The sequence below is a fragment of the Perca fluviatilis genome, chromosome 17 (assembly GCF_010015445.1).
Source record: "Perca fluviatilis chromosome 17, GENO_Pfluv_1.0, whole genome shotgun sequence".
NCBI classification, from domain to species: domain Eukaryota; kingdom Metazoa; phylum Chordata; class Actinopteri; order Perciformes; family Percidae; genus Perca; species Perca fluviatilis.
This window is the reverse complement of record NC_053128.1, coordinates 33,096,247-33,113,746: the sequence shown is the minus strand read 5'-3', so window position 1 is coordinate 33,113,746 and position 17,500 is coordinate 33,096,247. Positions and strand designations below refer to the sequence as shown.

General features: G+C 41.2%; 2 protein-coding genes across 3 annotated transcripts in view; one reads left to right on the top strand and one right to left on the bottom strand.

Moving 5' to 3' along the window:
• Positions 1-4,275: 4,275 nt before the first annotated feature.
• Positions 4,276-9,856, bottom strand: mrps18c (mitochondrial ribosomal protein S18C). The gene is made up of 5 exons (XM_039779079.1): positions 9,725-9,856; positions 9,519-9,571; positions 8,407-8,490; positions 6,548-6,573; positions 4,276-4,560 (listed from the first exon to the last, which is right to left on the bottom strand). The coding sequence occupies exons 1-5, from the start codon at positions 9,783-9,785 to the stop codon at positions 4,329-4,331; spliced, it is 456 nt and encodes a 151-aa protein (XP_039635013.1). The 5' UTR covers positions 9,786-9,856; the 3' UTR covers positions 4,276-4,328.
• A 1,531-nt stretch (positions 9,857-11,387) lies between these two features.
• helq (helicase, POLQ like) overlaps positions 11,388-17,500 on the top strand; it is a 92,644-nt gene continuing 86,531 nt past the window's right edge. For both annotated transcript variants that reach the window (XM_039780245.1, XM_039780246.1), the window contains exons 1-4: positions 11,388-11,750; positions 12,678-12,911; positions 14,119-14,497; positions 17,331-17,500. The exon at positions 17,331-17,500 is cut by the window's right edge and continues 9 nt beyond it. In XM_039780245.1, the coding sequence (XP_039636179.1) occupies positions 11,565-11,750; positions 12,678-12,911; positions 14,119-14,497; positions 17,331-17,500 (969 nt within the window). In that variant the 5' untranslated portion in view covers positions 11,388-11,564. The remainder of the gene's footprint in view (positions 11,751-12,677; positions 12,912-14,118; positions 14,498-17,330) is intronic.

The following is a 17,500-nucleotide window of genomic DNA, read 5'->3' as shown; positions in this document are numbered from 1 at the left end:
GTAGTTAAGACTAGAAAAGAGCTTTATAAAAACAGTCCATTTACAGACACACACAGAGACAGACACACAGACCCATATAGAGACAGACAGACACACAGACCCATATAGAGACAGACAGACACACAGACCCATATAGAGACAGACAGACACACAGACCCATATAGAGACAGACAGACACACAGACCCATATAGAGACAGACAGACACACAGACCCATATAGAGACACACAGACACACAGACCCATATAGAGACAGACAGACACACAGACCCATATAGAGACAGACAGACACACACAGACCCATATAGAGACAGACAGACACACAGACCCATATAGAGACAGACAGACACACAGACCCATATAGAGACAGACAGACCCATATAGAGACACACAGACCCATATAGAGACAGACAGACACACAGACCCATATAGAGACAGACACACAGACCCATATAGAGACAGACAGACACACAGACCCATATAGAGACAGACAGACACACACAGACCCATATAGAGACAGACAGACACACAGACCCATATAGAGACAGACAGACCCATATAGAGACACACAGACCCATATAGAGACAGACAGACACACAGACCCATATAGAGACAGACACACAGACCCATATAGAGACAGACAGACACACAGACCCATATAGAGACAGACAGACCCATATAGAGACACACAGACCCATATAGAGACAGACAGACACACACACCCACATAGAGACAGACACACAGACCCATATAGAGACAGACAGCCACACAGACCCATATAGAGACAGACAGACACACACAGACCCATATAGAGACAGACAGACACACAGACCCATATAGAGACAGACAGACCCATATAGAGACACACAGACCCATATAGAGACAGACAGACACACAGACCCATATAGAGACAGACACACAGACCCATATAGAGACAGACAGACACACAGACCCATATAGAGACAGACAGACACACACAGACCCATATAGAGACAGACAGACACACAGACCCATATAGAGACAGACAGACACACAGACCCATATAGAGACACACAGACACACAGACCCATATAGAGACAGACAGACACACAGACCCATATAGACAGACACACAGACCCATATACACAGACACACAGACCCATATAGAGACAGACAGACCCATATAGAGACAGACAGACACACACAGACCCAGACAGACAGACACACACAGACCCATATAGAGACAGACAGACACACAGACCCATATAGACAGACACACAGACCCATATAGAGACAGACAGACACACACAGACCCATATAGAGACAGACAGACACACAGACCCATATAGAGACACACAGACCCATATAGAGACAGACACACACAGACCCATATAGAGACAGACAGACACACAGACCCATATAGAGACACACAGACCCATATACACAGACACACAGACCCATATAGAGACAGACAGACACACACAGACCCATATAGAGACAGACACACACAGACCCATATAGAGACAGACAGACACACAGACCCATATAGAGACACACAGACCCATATAGACAGACACACAGACCCATATAGACAGACACACAGACCCATATAGAGACAGACAGACACACACACATATAGAGACAGACAGACACACACACATATAGAGACAGACAGACACACACAGACCCATATAGAGACAGACAGACACACAGACCCATATAGACAGACACACAGACCCATATACACAGACACACAGACCCATATAGAGACAGACAGACACACACAGACCCATATAGAGACAGACAGACACACACAGACCCATATAGAGACAGACAGACACACAGACCCATATAGACAGACACACAGACCCATATAGAGACACACAGACCCATATAGAGACAGACAGACACACAGACCCATATAGAGACAGACAGACACACAGACCCATATAGAGACACACAGACCCATATACACAGACACACAGACCCATATAGAGACAGACAGACACACACAGACCCATATAGAGACAGACAGACACACAGACCCATATAGAGACACACAGACCCATATAGACAGACACACAGACCCATATAGACAGACACACAGACCCATATAGACAGACACACACACATATAGAGACAGACAGACACACACAGACCCATATAGACAGACACACAGACCCATATAGAGACAGACAGACACACACACATATAGAGACAGACAGACACACACAGACCCATATAGACAGACACACAGACCCATATAGAGACAGACAGACACACACAGACCCATATAGACAGACACACAGACCCATATAGAGACAGACAGACACACAGACCCATATAGACAGACACACAGACCCATATAGACAGACACACAGACCCATATAGAGACAGACAGACACACACAGACCCATATAGAGACAGACACACAGACCCATATAGACAGACACACAGACCCATATAGAGACAGACAGACACACACAGACCCATATAGAGACAGACACACAGACCCATATAGAGACAGACAGACACACACAGACCCATATAGAGACAGACAGCACACAACCCATATAAACAAAACACCAACACAACCCATATAGAGACAGACACACAGACCCATATAGAGACAGACAACACACAGACCATATAGAGACAGACAGACACACACAGACATATAACAGACACACCCCTAACCAGACCATATAGACAGACACACAGACCCATATAGAGACAGACACACACACCCATATAGACAGACACACAGACCCATATAGACAGACACACAGACCCATATAGAGACAGACACACAGACCCATATAGACAGACACACAGACCCATATAGAGACAGACACACAGACCCATATAGAGACAGACACACAGACCCATATAGAGACAGACACACAGACCCATATAGACAGACACACAGACCCATATAGAGACAGACAGACACACACAGACCCATATAGAGACAGACACACAGACCCATATAGACAGACACACAGACCCATATAGAGACAGACAGACACACACAGACCCATATAGAGACAGACACACAGACCCATATAGAGACAGACAGACACACACAGACCCATATAGAGACAGACAGACACACACAGACCCATATAGACAGACACACACAGACCCATATAGACAGACACACAGACCCATATAGAGACAGAGACACAAACACAGAGACCAAGACACACAGACACAAACACAGAGACCGAGACACACAGACCCATATAGAGACACAGACACACACACAGACACACAGACCCATATAGAGACAGACAGACACAGACACACATACACACACACACAGAGACCAAGACACACAGACACACACAGAGACCAAGACACACAGACCCATATAGAGACCGAGACACACAGATACACATAGAGACAGAGACACACACAGACACACACATATAAAGACTGAGACATACACACACATATAGAGACTGAGACACACACATACACACACACAGAGACACACACACAGAGACCGAGACACACACACACAGAGACACACACACACAGAGACACACACACACATATAGAGACAGAGACACACACAGAGACCAAGACACACAGACACAAAGACACACAGACACACACATATAGAGACTGAGACATACACACACACACATATAGAGACTGAGACACACACACACAGAGACACACACACAGACCGAGACACACACACACACAGAGACACACACAGAGACCAAGACACACAGACACACACATAGAGACTGAGACATACACACACAGAGACACACACACACACACATATAGAGACAGACACACACACACATATATAGAAACAGAGACACACACACATATATATATATAGAAACAGAGACACACACACATATATATATATAGAAACAGAGACACACACATATATAAATACCAAGACACACACACATATAGACAGAGACACACACACACACACATAGAGACCGAGACACACAGACACTTTTTATAGAGCTGGAGGTCTTAAGTTCCACAAAATGTTCATATTTAAATTGCACAAATCAATTTTCAGTATTGATTAATCTGCCAGTTATCTTCTTGAGTAATGGTTAGTTCTGCAAAATATCTTCTTTTGTGCTTCTTTCTATTCAGTTCACACACACACACACACACACACACACACACACACACACACACACACACACACACACACACACACACACACACACACACACACACACACACACACACACACACACACACACACACACACACACACACACACACACCTTAACTACTGAGACACACACCAGTACTGACAGGTTTTATACATTTAATCAACAGACTGAACACCGATAACACTGATGCACTAGTCCAGATGTCTGACTGCACAGATGTTGGGATCCTTCATGAACTGTGGATGTTTGTGGGTCACCGACATGAAACCTGAAAGGGAGAAAGTGACGTGAATACACACGTATTTAAATATTAGTTTAAAGTCTGTGTGCATATGCTTCTTAAAGCCATTTGTTCGGAGTGGAAAAACTACAACAATCTTTGACTTTGGTCCAGTATTGAGCGAGAAACAAGCTGCAATGTAACGTTAGCGGTTAAAACCGCACGTTTGGGTCCACTAAAAGTTCTGTTGCTGCTGCTGACAGACTCAGATTATTATTCTAAGTGTCTGACAACATTATGGGATGGATCCCTACAGAGATAGAGCTTTTAGTTAAAGAGTAAGATCCTTTTAGTTTAACATGAAACAGCCCCGAAATCACCATCACCAAACTCCACCAGACTCCATGTAAATAATCAGGACTTTTAGTGTGTATAGAGCCAGCATATCTCCACCAGACTCCATGTAAATAATCAGGACTTTTAGTGTGTATAGAGCCAGCATATCTCCACCAGACTCCATGTAAATAATCAGGACTTTTAGCGTGTATAGAGCCAGCATATCTCCACCAGACTCCATGTAAATAATCAGGACTTTTAGCATGTATAGAGCCAGCATATCTCCACCAGACTCCATGTAAATAATCAGGACTTTTAGCGTGTATAGAGCCAGCATATCTCCACCAGACTCCATGTAAATAATCAGGACTTTTAGCGTGTATAGAGCCAGCATATCTCCACCAGACTCCATGTAAATAATCAGGACTTTTAAGCGTTATATGTATAGAGCCAGCATATCTCCACCAGACTCCATGTAAATAATCAGGACTTTTAAGCGTGATAGAGCCAGCATATCTCCACCAGACTCCATGTAAATAATCAGGACTTTTAAGCGTGTATAGAGCCAGCATATCTCCACCAGACTCCATGTAAATAATCAGGACTTTTAGCGTGTATAGAGCCAGCATATCTCCACCAGACTCCATGTAAATAATCAGGACTTTTAAGCGTGCGGCATATACCACAGGCTCAGACCATACCTACCACCAGCCCATAATAATCTTTTTGTAGAGCCAGATATCTCCACCAGACTCCATGTAAATAATCAGGACTTTTGTATAGAGCCAAGCATATCTCCACCAGACTCCATGTAAATAATCAGGACTTTTGGTGTGTAGGCCAGCATATCTCCACCAGACTCCATGTAAATAATTAGGACTTTAGTGGTATAGAGCCAGCATATCTCCACCAGACTCCATGTAAATAATCAGGACTTTTAGCGTGTATAGAGCCAGCATATCTCCACCAGACTCCATGTAAATAATCAGGACTTTTAGCGTGTATAGAGCCAGCATATCTCCACCAGACTCCAATATAATAATCAGGACTTTTAGTGTGTATAGAGCCAGCATATCTCCACCAGACTCCATGTATAATAATCGGACTTTTTAGTGTGTATAGAGCCAGCATATCTCCACCAGACTCCATGTAAATAATCAGGACTTTTAGTGTGTATAGAGCCAGCATATCTCCACCAGACTCCATGTAAATAATCAGGACTTTTAGTGGTATAGAGCCAGCATATCTCAACTTATGTTTTCCTTTTGTGTTCTCCACAACTCATGTTCCGGACTTTGTGTGTCCCTTCTCCTCCCATTTGTATCATTTGTTGTTCTCTCCACCCTCCACTTTTTTCCCCTTCCCTATATTCTTTTCCTTCTTTGCTTCTGGTTTCTTTCAGTTTTTTTTGGTTCTACTTTGTTGTGTTCCTGGTGTGTCTTTTTCTTTTTCTTCCTTCCCTCTCTCTCTCCTCTATTGTCCTCCCCTCCTCTCTCCTTCTCTCCTCTCTTCCTCTTCCCTCTCCCTCTCCTCCTCTGCCTCTCCTCCTCCTTCCTCCCTCCTCTCCTCCTCTCCTCTTTCCCTCTGCCTCCCTGTCATCTCTCTCTGTCATCTCTTCTTCATCTTCTGTCTCTCTCTCCTCTATGTTATTTTTGTTTTGTTTTTTTGTGTATGTGTTTTTGTGTGTTTTTGTAGTAGGTGTTTTTTTTTGTTTTGTGTTGTTTGTCCTTCTCCGTGTCTCCTCTCCTCCTCCTCCCCTTCCTCTCTCCTCATCTCCTTCCTCACCCATCGGTTGTTGAGGTCAGGTTTGGACCAGACCACCTGTGAGGGTGTATTGGATCAGTGGATTAGGTGGTATTGAGGATGAACTGAGACAGCAGCTGCAAACACAAGACAGGAAATAACCTTTATAAGCTTTACGCTTCTCACACTTCAACATGCGTTTCTTGTATAAAAATGTAGAATATTGGAAAGAAACAGGTCAGTAGTTTTAATTACATCTTTTTGACTGTTTCAATGTTTGCTCTTGATTATAAAGGTTTATTTACAACAAGGAATTCAGCATCGATTTACAAGCTCTGAAGAGCCCAGAGAGCGACCAGTTTCCCAATAGTCACTCTGAGGGTCTTTGTTAACACATGGTATGTCTATTCTTCATAACTTAGGGTGGGATCAATAATTGACCAATGGCTACAAGCCAACTGGCCTTCTTTTCTTGGGGGGGCCCCCACACTTTCCAGATGTTTCCAGAGAGGTGTCCTCCAGGGGTGGGAATCACCAGAGGCCTCACGATACGATATCATCCCGATACTTATGTCACGATACGATATATTATTGCGATTTTAAACATATTGCAATATTCTGCGATATATTGCAATGTATTACCTTTTTTCCAACTTCAGAGTTTTCCCAGTTTCAAATGATATCCCCAAAGGACAATGTTGTCAACATCTGTTTTATCTAAAAAGATACATTTCTCTGCTTGTTCATCTCACTTCAATTTTATTGCTGCAAAATGGGGATTGTCAAGCAGACAGACTGACCAACACATATGTTATGATACTTGGCGTCTGTGTATCGATACAGTATTGCCACGAAAAATATCGCGATACTATGCTGTACCGATTTTTTCCCCCACCCCTAGTGTCCTCTGAAAGGTAGGGTCAGGTTCATCTGGATCATCATGCATATAAATAGTTCATACAAGTTTCTTTGGTACCAAAAACTTAAGACAAAGTGTATAAAAAGTCCGTTAGAAGTCCAGATACTACAGGCGTATCTAGAAAAGTATTTATGGGGTGGCGAGAGTGGGGGGGCAGGAAGTTTTGAGGGGTGGCAACATATGGCAAAGTGCATATATACTGAATTTAATCATAGTTATCACAGTGTGATGAGAAATAATATGTACACACTACAAAAGGACACAGGCTGCCATTTACAAACTCATACAGACACACTTCATCTCATGCAATCAGTGTCCTGCATTTGAGATTTCATGTGAAACAGTTCCTATTAGGAATAAGTGACCATACAGTGTGACCTCACCTAATAGGAGATAGAAGTATGATAGAAGTATATTAGGAATAAGTGACCATACAATGTGATCTCACCTAATAGGAGATAGAAGTATGATAGAAGTATATTAGGAATAAGTGACCATACAATGTGACCTCACCTAATAGGAGATAGAAGTATGATAGAAGTATATTAGGAATAAGTGACCATACAATGTGATCTCACTTAATAGGAGATATAGAGGTGTGATAGAAGTATATTAGGAATAAGTGACTATACAGTGTGATCTCACTTAATAGGAGATAGAAGTCTGATAGAAGTATATTAGGAATAAGTGACATAATACATAATACAGAATAATGTGTTTGTGTTCATTGCTACAGTATTGTCTCTGTATGTGTTGATGTATCTATGTAGTATCAATAATTTTTTTTAGTATTATTTTTTTGGTTTTGTATTTATTGTTTTTTTTAAGTCATCAACCTCCTAGGGACTACAGATGAAAATTAGCCTGTATGGCTAAATCTAGCACATTTACATGTTGGGACATTGTACTCATGTTGATTAATGTGCACTGGCCCTTTTTAAATAAAGAAAAAACACACGAGTTGTTAGAAATATTATTACATAGACCAGACAGACAGACAGACAGACAGACAGACAGACACACACACACACACACACACACACACACACACCTGAGTGTTTTTGAAGTCCACGCTGACGTTGCAGAGGAGACATCCTTTCTGTGGCTCCTTGAAAGGGTTCTCCATCTTCACGAGCTTAAAACATGAAGATTACACGTTCATATAACAGAGTTATTACTCACCGTTACACAGGGATGGAATAAGAATAAGATCCTGTAAGCCAACATCTGCATGTTTTTAACTTCTAACTTGTATCCTATAACTTAATTATGCTACTAGTTATGTGATAGCACAGTTGGAGTGGAGTCAGGAATGTATTCCACTGCTTGTTGTAAGTGTATGACTCAGTCTCACTAAAGGGCCACAGAGTTTACTGACACGCTTCTGTTTAACCGACAAAAGTTAAATATATTTGGCTGTGTTATTGCATATATCTCATAATGTAGCTTTCTAATTACAGTTTTGGTCGACATAAAACCGTAAAAAAAATAAAGTCAGCAAATAAGTTTCTAAGCCATCCAGAATTTAGCAAATCATAAAAAAATAATTAGATTACATTTTTATAAAGCAGGCTAGCAGCCTGAATATGTAAAGTCTCCGCTTGTGTGGGAATATCAGAGACACACACACACACACACACACACACACAAAGAGAGACAGACACATACATACAGAGAGAGAGACAGACACACAAATACACACACACACACACACACACACACAGAGACACACACACATACATACAGAGACACAGACACACACAGAGAAACACACACACACACAGACAGACAGACAGACAGACACACACAGAGACACAGACAGACACACACACACACACACACACACACACACACACACACACACACACACAGAGACACACACACACACACATACACAGAGAGACACACACACACATACACAGAGAGAGACACACACATACATACATGCAGATCTGCTTTGAATGTCACATGATTACAGAAATGGGTTCCCATAAATGACTGCATTATCTATCTATCTATCTATCTATCTATCTATCTATCTATCTATCTATCTATATATAGATCTATTATTATTATTATTATTATTATTATTATTATATATATATATATATATATATATATATATATATATATAATAAATAATCAATCTAAATAAATACCCACCGTGTCATCTTTCTGTCGGACTACATTTGAAGAGCCGGAGAGACTTCTGAGACCTGCAGGATTAGACCATAACAGACCGTTAGCTCCATGGCTAACCTTAGCATCAGCAGCATATTGTGTATTAAACCTATATCTAAAACACAGCGCGAACGTTTATGTTGCTCCTAATGAAGTCTAAAACCCATTCCCTCAGAAAACAGCCTTACCCGGGTTACCATGTCGGGATAAAACAGGTTTTAGCCTCTGTAACCCTCTCAGGGCGAGCATTTTGACCTGACACAGGACCGGAAGGTGTCTCGCGGAACTCCGGTGCTTAGCGGTAGGAACTAAATAATAGTTCCTACCACTTATTTATACAGTTATTGTTAAGTAGTTGGAGGCAAATTACTTGTAAAATGTAGCTGTATTTGTAAACATCGAATAAGTATACGATGTGTGATGTTTTTTGTGTGTTAGCGGATTTAAAGTTTCAGATTTGAATTTAACGTTTTTTTTCCGGAAAACATTAACGGTTACCCTTTTACAAAGATATAACAAGACAAGATAGAAAGCACCCCTGGCCCGGACTGAGTGACGGCGTCGTTTTAGCACATCTTGCTAATAATATTACTCATATTACTTAAAGTAATGATACGGATTATGTATACAACTACGCATTAGCGTCATTAAGTAGCGTATGCGACTTTTAACCAGAGCCCGTGTTAATTTTCACCGTTTTTAACATTCAGTCACATATTAAGCACGTTTTGAACTATAAATTGACAGAAGTTGTAGCAGTTTAAACCGGTGTGTTATCCGGTAGTAATCGGCTTTATTTTGGGGTAACGTATCAGTCGCTTTCAGTAGTTAAACTAGTAAAAACAAGGAAACTGTCGGTTGATTCTGCTAGCTAGGTAAACGGTAAACCGAAGACCGAAATGATGGGGGGATTTCTCTCTTGCTCTGATGATGCTGCTGTCAGTTTTTTTTAAATGTGGTGCTCGCAGAGCTTTTGACGTCTCCACGTCAAACAAAGCTGCAACTAACGGAGACGTTTTTGTTAAGTTATCTTTGCGACGCCCTTTATACGCTTTCTACGGGAGGTTGAGGTTAGTTTGAGGTGAATAATTAGCTCGCAGAGGGAACAAATACGTGGGTCCAACTGCCAGGGCTAACGGCTAACGGTCAGATAGCTAGCTAACGTTTGATTGGATACGGCTACGGCGACGACAATTACGTTTAGGCACAAAAACGACTTGAAAAAGTTAAAGGAAAGGATAGTTGTTTGGATTAAAACACTCCCGATGAACGAACACGCGTTTCCTGGGTGAAAGTATAACAAATATAATAATAAAAATAATAAGTAATTTTGCGTAACTTCCGGCCGTAGCTGTATCCCTTTCTAGACCGAACGTTCGGTAGCCTTGGTAACAGTTTACTGTAGGTGTCCGTAGCAGAGTGACTTACAGTTTTGAGTTTTTGTTTACTAGCCACACACACAGACACACAGACAGACACACAGACAGACAGACAGACACACACACAGACAGACACAGACAGACAGAAAGACACACACACAGACACACACAGACAGACAGACAGACACACACAGACACAGACAGACACACACACACAGACACAGACAGACAGACAGACAGACACACACATAGACACAGACAGACAGACACACACACATAGACACAGACAGACAGACACACACACAGACAGACAGACAGACACACAAAACACAAGACACACACAGAGACGCAGACACACACACAGAGACACACAGACAGACAGACACACAGAGACACACACATATAGACACACAGAGACGCACACACACAGACACACACAGAGACACACACATATAGACACACACTGACACACAGAGACACACACACACACACACACACAGAGAGACACACACACATACACAGACACACATACACACACACAGACACACACACACAGCTGTGTTTCCAGTCTGCCAGTGTGAGTTGTTGTGTACTAGCCGAGCCTGTTTGCCATGTAGCACCAGCTGTTGATATCCCTTGGAGGACGGTAATGAACGGTGGGAAGCAGGAAATCCAAATAAAACGAGTGTCCTGTCGGAAGAGGTCCAGGGACGGCCTGAAGTCTCACCTGACCCCCGCCCGGAAGAGAGGAGGACACCCCCCCTGCACACAGCAACAAGCATGCCCCAAAAACTGGAAGCTGAGCAGCATCATGGCTGATGTCCCATCTGCTGAGGTAGGCTCTTATTAGTTAATATTATCCAACAGCCATAAGTGCATTGAATAATGCTGCTAAAGTATAGTTCCTACCACTAATCTACCTCAGTAGGGCTGTGTGCAATGTTTAAATGTGGATGTGCCTGTATGAGTGTGTTTTTTAGCATTAATAGAATATGTTTGCAGTAGTAGCTTTTTATTTTATTATGTATTTATTTAGGTATATGTTACCTCTTGGACGTTTGGCACTGACAAGGTCTGCACTTAATTTCGTTGTATCTGTTACAATGACAGTAAAGATATTCTATATTCTAATAATCTGCAACTACATGGATGAGTAAATAAGAATCACATACAGTACATCACAAACATAGGTTTTACTTACATCTTTATAAATACTATTTAAGTAGGTTGTCCGATGTAAGAAGGCGCTGGAGTTAATGAATTGGAGTCAGATTTGACAGACTTTAGGGCCTCATTTTAACGTAATTGCCTCCACGGTACCCAGCAGTGGCTGTCACATCATCGGCCTGATTGATGCAACTGACCAATCAGCTGTCAGAACTGGTATTTATCAGCTGTGTCCTGATGTTATTAGATTAGATTTTTGAGAACCTCTGGTATATATGATGTACTGTAGTTTAACTGTGTCTGCGTGTGTGTGTGTGTGTGTGTGTGTGCTGCGTGTGTGTGTGTGTGTGTGTGTGTGTGTGTGTGTGTGTGTGTGTGTGTGTGTGTGTGTGTGTGTGTGTGTGTGTGTGTGTGTGTGTGTGTGTGTGTGTGTGTGTGTGTGTGTGTGTGTGTGTGAAATGTAGTTTAACTGTGTTGTGTGTGTCTGTGTGTCTTTCTCTGTATGTGTGTGTGTGTGTGTGTGTGTGTGTGTGTGTGTGTGTGTGTGTGTGTGTGTGTGAACTGTACTCTAACAGTGTTGTGTGTTGTGTATCAGTTCTACAGTGACAGTGAGGACCTGTTCGGGGACTATGACAGCCTCCTGGAGGACAGCTCTCTGCTGGCCCAGCTGGACTCGGCAGAACAAACCGAGAGGCAGCGCTCGGCCGCCGATCAGCCGACCGCGGGCTTCACGTCTCTGCGGCCGGCGAACGCCGCGGCGCCGTGCGAAGACGTTCTCACAGACTCCATCTTGGACGTCCTCGGAGACGAACCCTTCGAGGACTCGCAGGTAGGGCTGCACGCAAGTTATCCAACGATCGCACAGAGTAATCGAGAAAAAAGCGCTTATTTGGCAGGTAAAGTCTTCTGTTGTCTCGTGTTCAAACAGGAGAAGCATTAAGAGAAATGTCACAGGTGAAGGTGCTTTCACTGTGGATTTGTTCAACTTTTTGACTGTTTTTAAAGTTCAGTAGTTGTGACTAGGGCTGCACGATAGCAGGGAGATATGCTGATAACTGATATAACTTCATGATTAATAATCAGATATTAAAGTGATCTCAGTTCTGCTGCTTTCAGTGTTCTGATAAAATCAGAACATCTTTCTAAAAGTCAGTGAGTAATTGTGTAAAAATAATCCTGATTTACAATACTGACAAAAAATATGTATATTTTTGACAAAAAATATGTGAAATATATAAAAATATGTATATTTTTGACAAAAAATATGTAAAATATATAAAAAATATGTATATTTTTGACAAAAAATATGTAAAATATATAAAAATATTTATATTTTTAACAACAAATATGTAAAATATATAAAAATATGTATATTTTTAACAAAAAATATGTAAAATATATAAAAAATATGTATATTTTTGGCAAAAAATATATAAAATATATAAAAATATTTATATTTTTAACAAAAAATATAAAATATATAAAAAATATGTATATTTTTAACAAAAATATATGTAAAATATATAAAAAATATGTATATTTTTGACAAAGAATATGTAAAATATGTATATATTTTTTGTCCTAATCATGTATATTTTGTATATTTTTGTCCTAATCATGTATATTTTTGTCTTAATCATGTATATTTTGTATATTTTTGTCCTAATCATGTATATTTTTGTCCTAATCATGTATATTTTGTATATTTTTGTCCTAATCATGTATATTTTTGTCCTAATCATGTATATTTTGTATATTTTTGGTCCTAATCATGTATATTTTTGTCCTAATCATGTATATTTTGTATATTTTTTGTCCTAATCATGTATATTTTTGTCCTAATCATGTATATTTTGTATATTTTTGGTCGTACTAATGTATATTTTTGTCCTAATCATGTATATTTTGTATATTTTTGTCCTAATCATGTATATTTTTGTCCTAATCATGTATATTTTGTATATTTTTGGTCCTAATCATGTATATTTTTGTCCTAATCATGTATATTTTGTATATTTTTTGTCCTAATCGAGCAGCCCTACTTGCCGGCGAGCCAGCATCAGTTTCACCAAGAAGTCCACGGAGACGCCCAGAGGACCAGTCCGCACGCCGGCGATAACAAGACCTCCACGCCGCTCAGAGACCCGGTGGCCAAAAGGCCGAGACCGGCCGCGGCGAGGAGGAGCGTGACGGAGCGGCTGAAGAAGACGATGCTCGGCAACGCGGCCGCTCCGTCCGGCGTCTCCCGCGCCGCCGAGATGAAGGAGGCCGCGGTCTCCGAGGAGATCGGCGTCGCCACGCGGGCCGTGGAGACGGCGTCCGGCGCCGAGACCGCTGACCTCGGGCCGTTCTTCGGGCTCCCCACTAAAGTGAAAGACCTGATGTTCAACCTGAGAGGAATCGAGAAGTTATACGGTGACGCGCTGGTTTCAGTTTTTCTCTCAAACCACCAGTTAGATCAACAGGAAACTGTGTCAGCTGTTTGTTAAAGGTCCCATGGCATGAAAATGTCACTTTATGAGGTGTTTTAACATTAATATGAGTACCCCAGCGTGCCTATGGCCCCCCAGTAGCTAGAAATGGTGATAGGTGTAAACCGAGCCCTGGGTATCCTGCTCTGCCTTTGAGGAAATGAAAGATCAGATGGACCAATCAGGAATCTTCTCCTTATGAGGTCATAAGGAGCAAGGTTACCTCCCCTTTCTCTGCTTTGCCCGCCCAGAGAATTTGGCCCACCCATGAGAAAGAGAGAGAGAGACATCATGGCTTTCAAACGAGCAAAGTGTCAGCTGGTCAGATACAGTATTAGGGGACCACTAAGGTCTATATAAAAGAGACTTCAGATACAGTATTAGGGGACCACTAAGGTCTATATAAAGAGACTTCAGATACAGTATTAGGGGACCACTAAGGCCTATATAAAGAGACTTCAGATACAGTATTAGGGACCACTAAGGTCTATATAAAAGAGACTTCAGATACAGTATTAGGGACCACTAAGGTCTATATAAAAGAGACTTCAGATACAGTATTAGGGGACCACTAAGGTCTATATAAAAGAGACTTCAGATACAGTATTAGGGGACCACTAAGGTCTATATAAAAGAGACTTCAGATACAGTATTAGGGGACCACTAAGGTCTATATAAAGAGACTTCAGATACAGTATTAGGGGACCACTAAGGCCTATATAAAGAGACTTCAGATACAGTATTAGGGACCACTAAGGCCTATATAAAGAGACTTCAGATACAGTATTAGGGACCACTAAGGTCTATATAAAAGAGACTTCAGATACAGTATTAGGGGACCACTAAGGCCTATATAAAGAGACTTCAGATACAGTATTAGGGGACCACTAAGGTCTATATAAAAGCATCCAAAAAGCAGCATGTCATGGGACCTTTAAAGAAAAAGATTTCCAAAATGTGATGTAACTCCCTTGTTTTCTGGGTGAGGGTGTTACAAATATATTATCTTTATTACATTAGATAGGATATTAACTCTCCTGTTGTCCTTGGGTCATATTTGACCCATTTTCTAAAAGTTTCTATATCTTTTAACCAACTTTTCAGGTTCAATTTTATTTATATAGCACGTTTAAAAACTACCTTAGTTGACCATAGTGCTTAACAAGGTCCAAAACATAACGGTTCAGTTCTTTCATTGAATTTGAGGGTTTAATTTGATAGCATTTGAAGAAACAAATGATAAAAGAACGTTGAAAAAAAGTGACAAAAGTGTGAGCTTCAAAAAATGTCAAAATAGCGCAGAAAAAAACTTGACAAAAACATCGGAAAAAGTGACAAAATTGTCACTATTTGGACGCTGAAAAACAAGAAGTTGCATGGTTGACTGGAAGACAACACAAGGGTTAAAGTAAAAATGTCCAAACTGCGCGTTCCAGCTTTTGTAATGTGAAGTAGGCCTGTACGATATGAGTAATGTGTGCGATAAAGTTGTTGAATAGCTTGATAACGATATAACTTAAAGTGATGGTTCGGAGTAATTTCACCCTAGGGTCCTTTGCACCATGACCTCGAGCCAAACACCCCCCCAGAAGCTTTTTTCACCTGGGTCTAACACTGGGAGAGTTAGCGTAGAGTAGCGTTAGCCGCTAAATAGCTTAGCGCAGGGGCTAATGGACCCACGTTTGTATCTCGTAAGTTACCCCACTAATAATGCCCGAAATGATACCAAACTTCTACACTAGTACATATAGGTTATGTACTCATAAAACGATGGATTGGAAAGTTCGTAAGTACACCAGAAGTTTATGAACACTTGCCTGCTGGCTTCTGCTCTCTGCTGTTGCTGCTACCTGCAGTTAGACGAGTGCTTAGGGAGCGTCTACAAATTACAACACCGAGAAGAGATACAACAAAAATATTTATTAATTTAAAGATTAAATAAGCTAATGTCTCCAAACTTACATCAATTATTACTTGTCTCCTGCTAGTTATACTACAGCACTTACTTTAAAAAAAAAAAGTTAAATTAATAAATATTTTAGTATGTCTTTTCGATGTTGTAATTTGTAGACGGTCCCTAAGCACTCGTCTCACAGCAGCAACAGCAGAGAGCAGAAGCCAGCAGGCAAGTGTTATTTACATAAACTTCTGGTGTACTACTAAAGTAAGTGCTGTAGTATAACTAGCAGGAGACAAGTAATAATTGATGTAAGTTTGGAGACATTACCTTATTTCATCTTTAAATTAATAAATCTTTTTGTTTTATCTCTTTTCGGTGTTGTAATTTGTAGACGATCCCTAAGCACTCGTCTAACTGCAGGTAGCAGCAGAGACGAGAAGGCAAAAGTTAAGTGTTATTTACATAAACTTCTGGTGTACTTACAAACTTTCCAATCCATCGTTTTATGAGTGCATAACCCATATATACTACTGTAGACGTTTGGTATCATTTCGGGTATTATTAGTGGGGTAACTTACAAGATACAAACGTGGGTCCATTAGCCCCGCGCTAAGCTATTCAGCTGCTAACGCTACTCCACGCTAACTCTCCCAGTGTTAGACCCAGGTGAAAAAAGCTTCTGGGGGGGTGTTTGTTCTCGAGGTCATGGTGCAAAGGACCCTAGGGTGAATTACTCCGAACCATCACTTTAATAATAAATAAACAGATATTAAAACAGTGTTTCCTGTAGGTTATTTGTTTTTAAGCAGTGGGGGCAGGTGTGTCCAAGCAACATTTGAATATCTCTGGTGGTTATCGGACTCTTGGTGTGTTCCAGACTGGCAGGAGACGTGTCTGAACCTGGACTGTGTGCAGCAGAGGAGGAACCTGATCTACTCCCTCCCCACCAGCGGAGGGAAGACTCTGGTGGCCGAGATCCTGGTCCTCCGAGAGCTGCTGTGCCGGAAGAAGGACTGTCTGTTCATCCTACCGTACATATCCCTGGTG

Coding starts and splice junctions, on each gene's coding strand:
- mrps18c (XM_039779079.1), bottom strand. CDS start 9,785: ATGCTCGCCCTGAGAGGGTTACAGAGGCTAAAACCTGTTTTATCCCGA. Junction 8,491..9,518: donor TCCGACAGAAAGATGACACG/GTGGGTATTTAT, acceptor TCATGTTTTAAG/CTCGTGAAGATGGAGAACCC. Junction 4,561..6,547: donor TCTCAGTTCATCCTCAATAC/CACCTAATCCAC, acceptor TAACCGCTAACG/TTACATTGCAGCTTGTTTCT.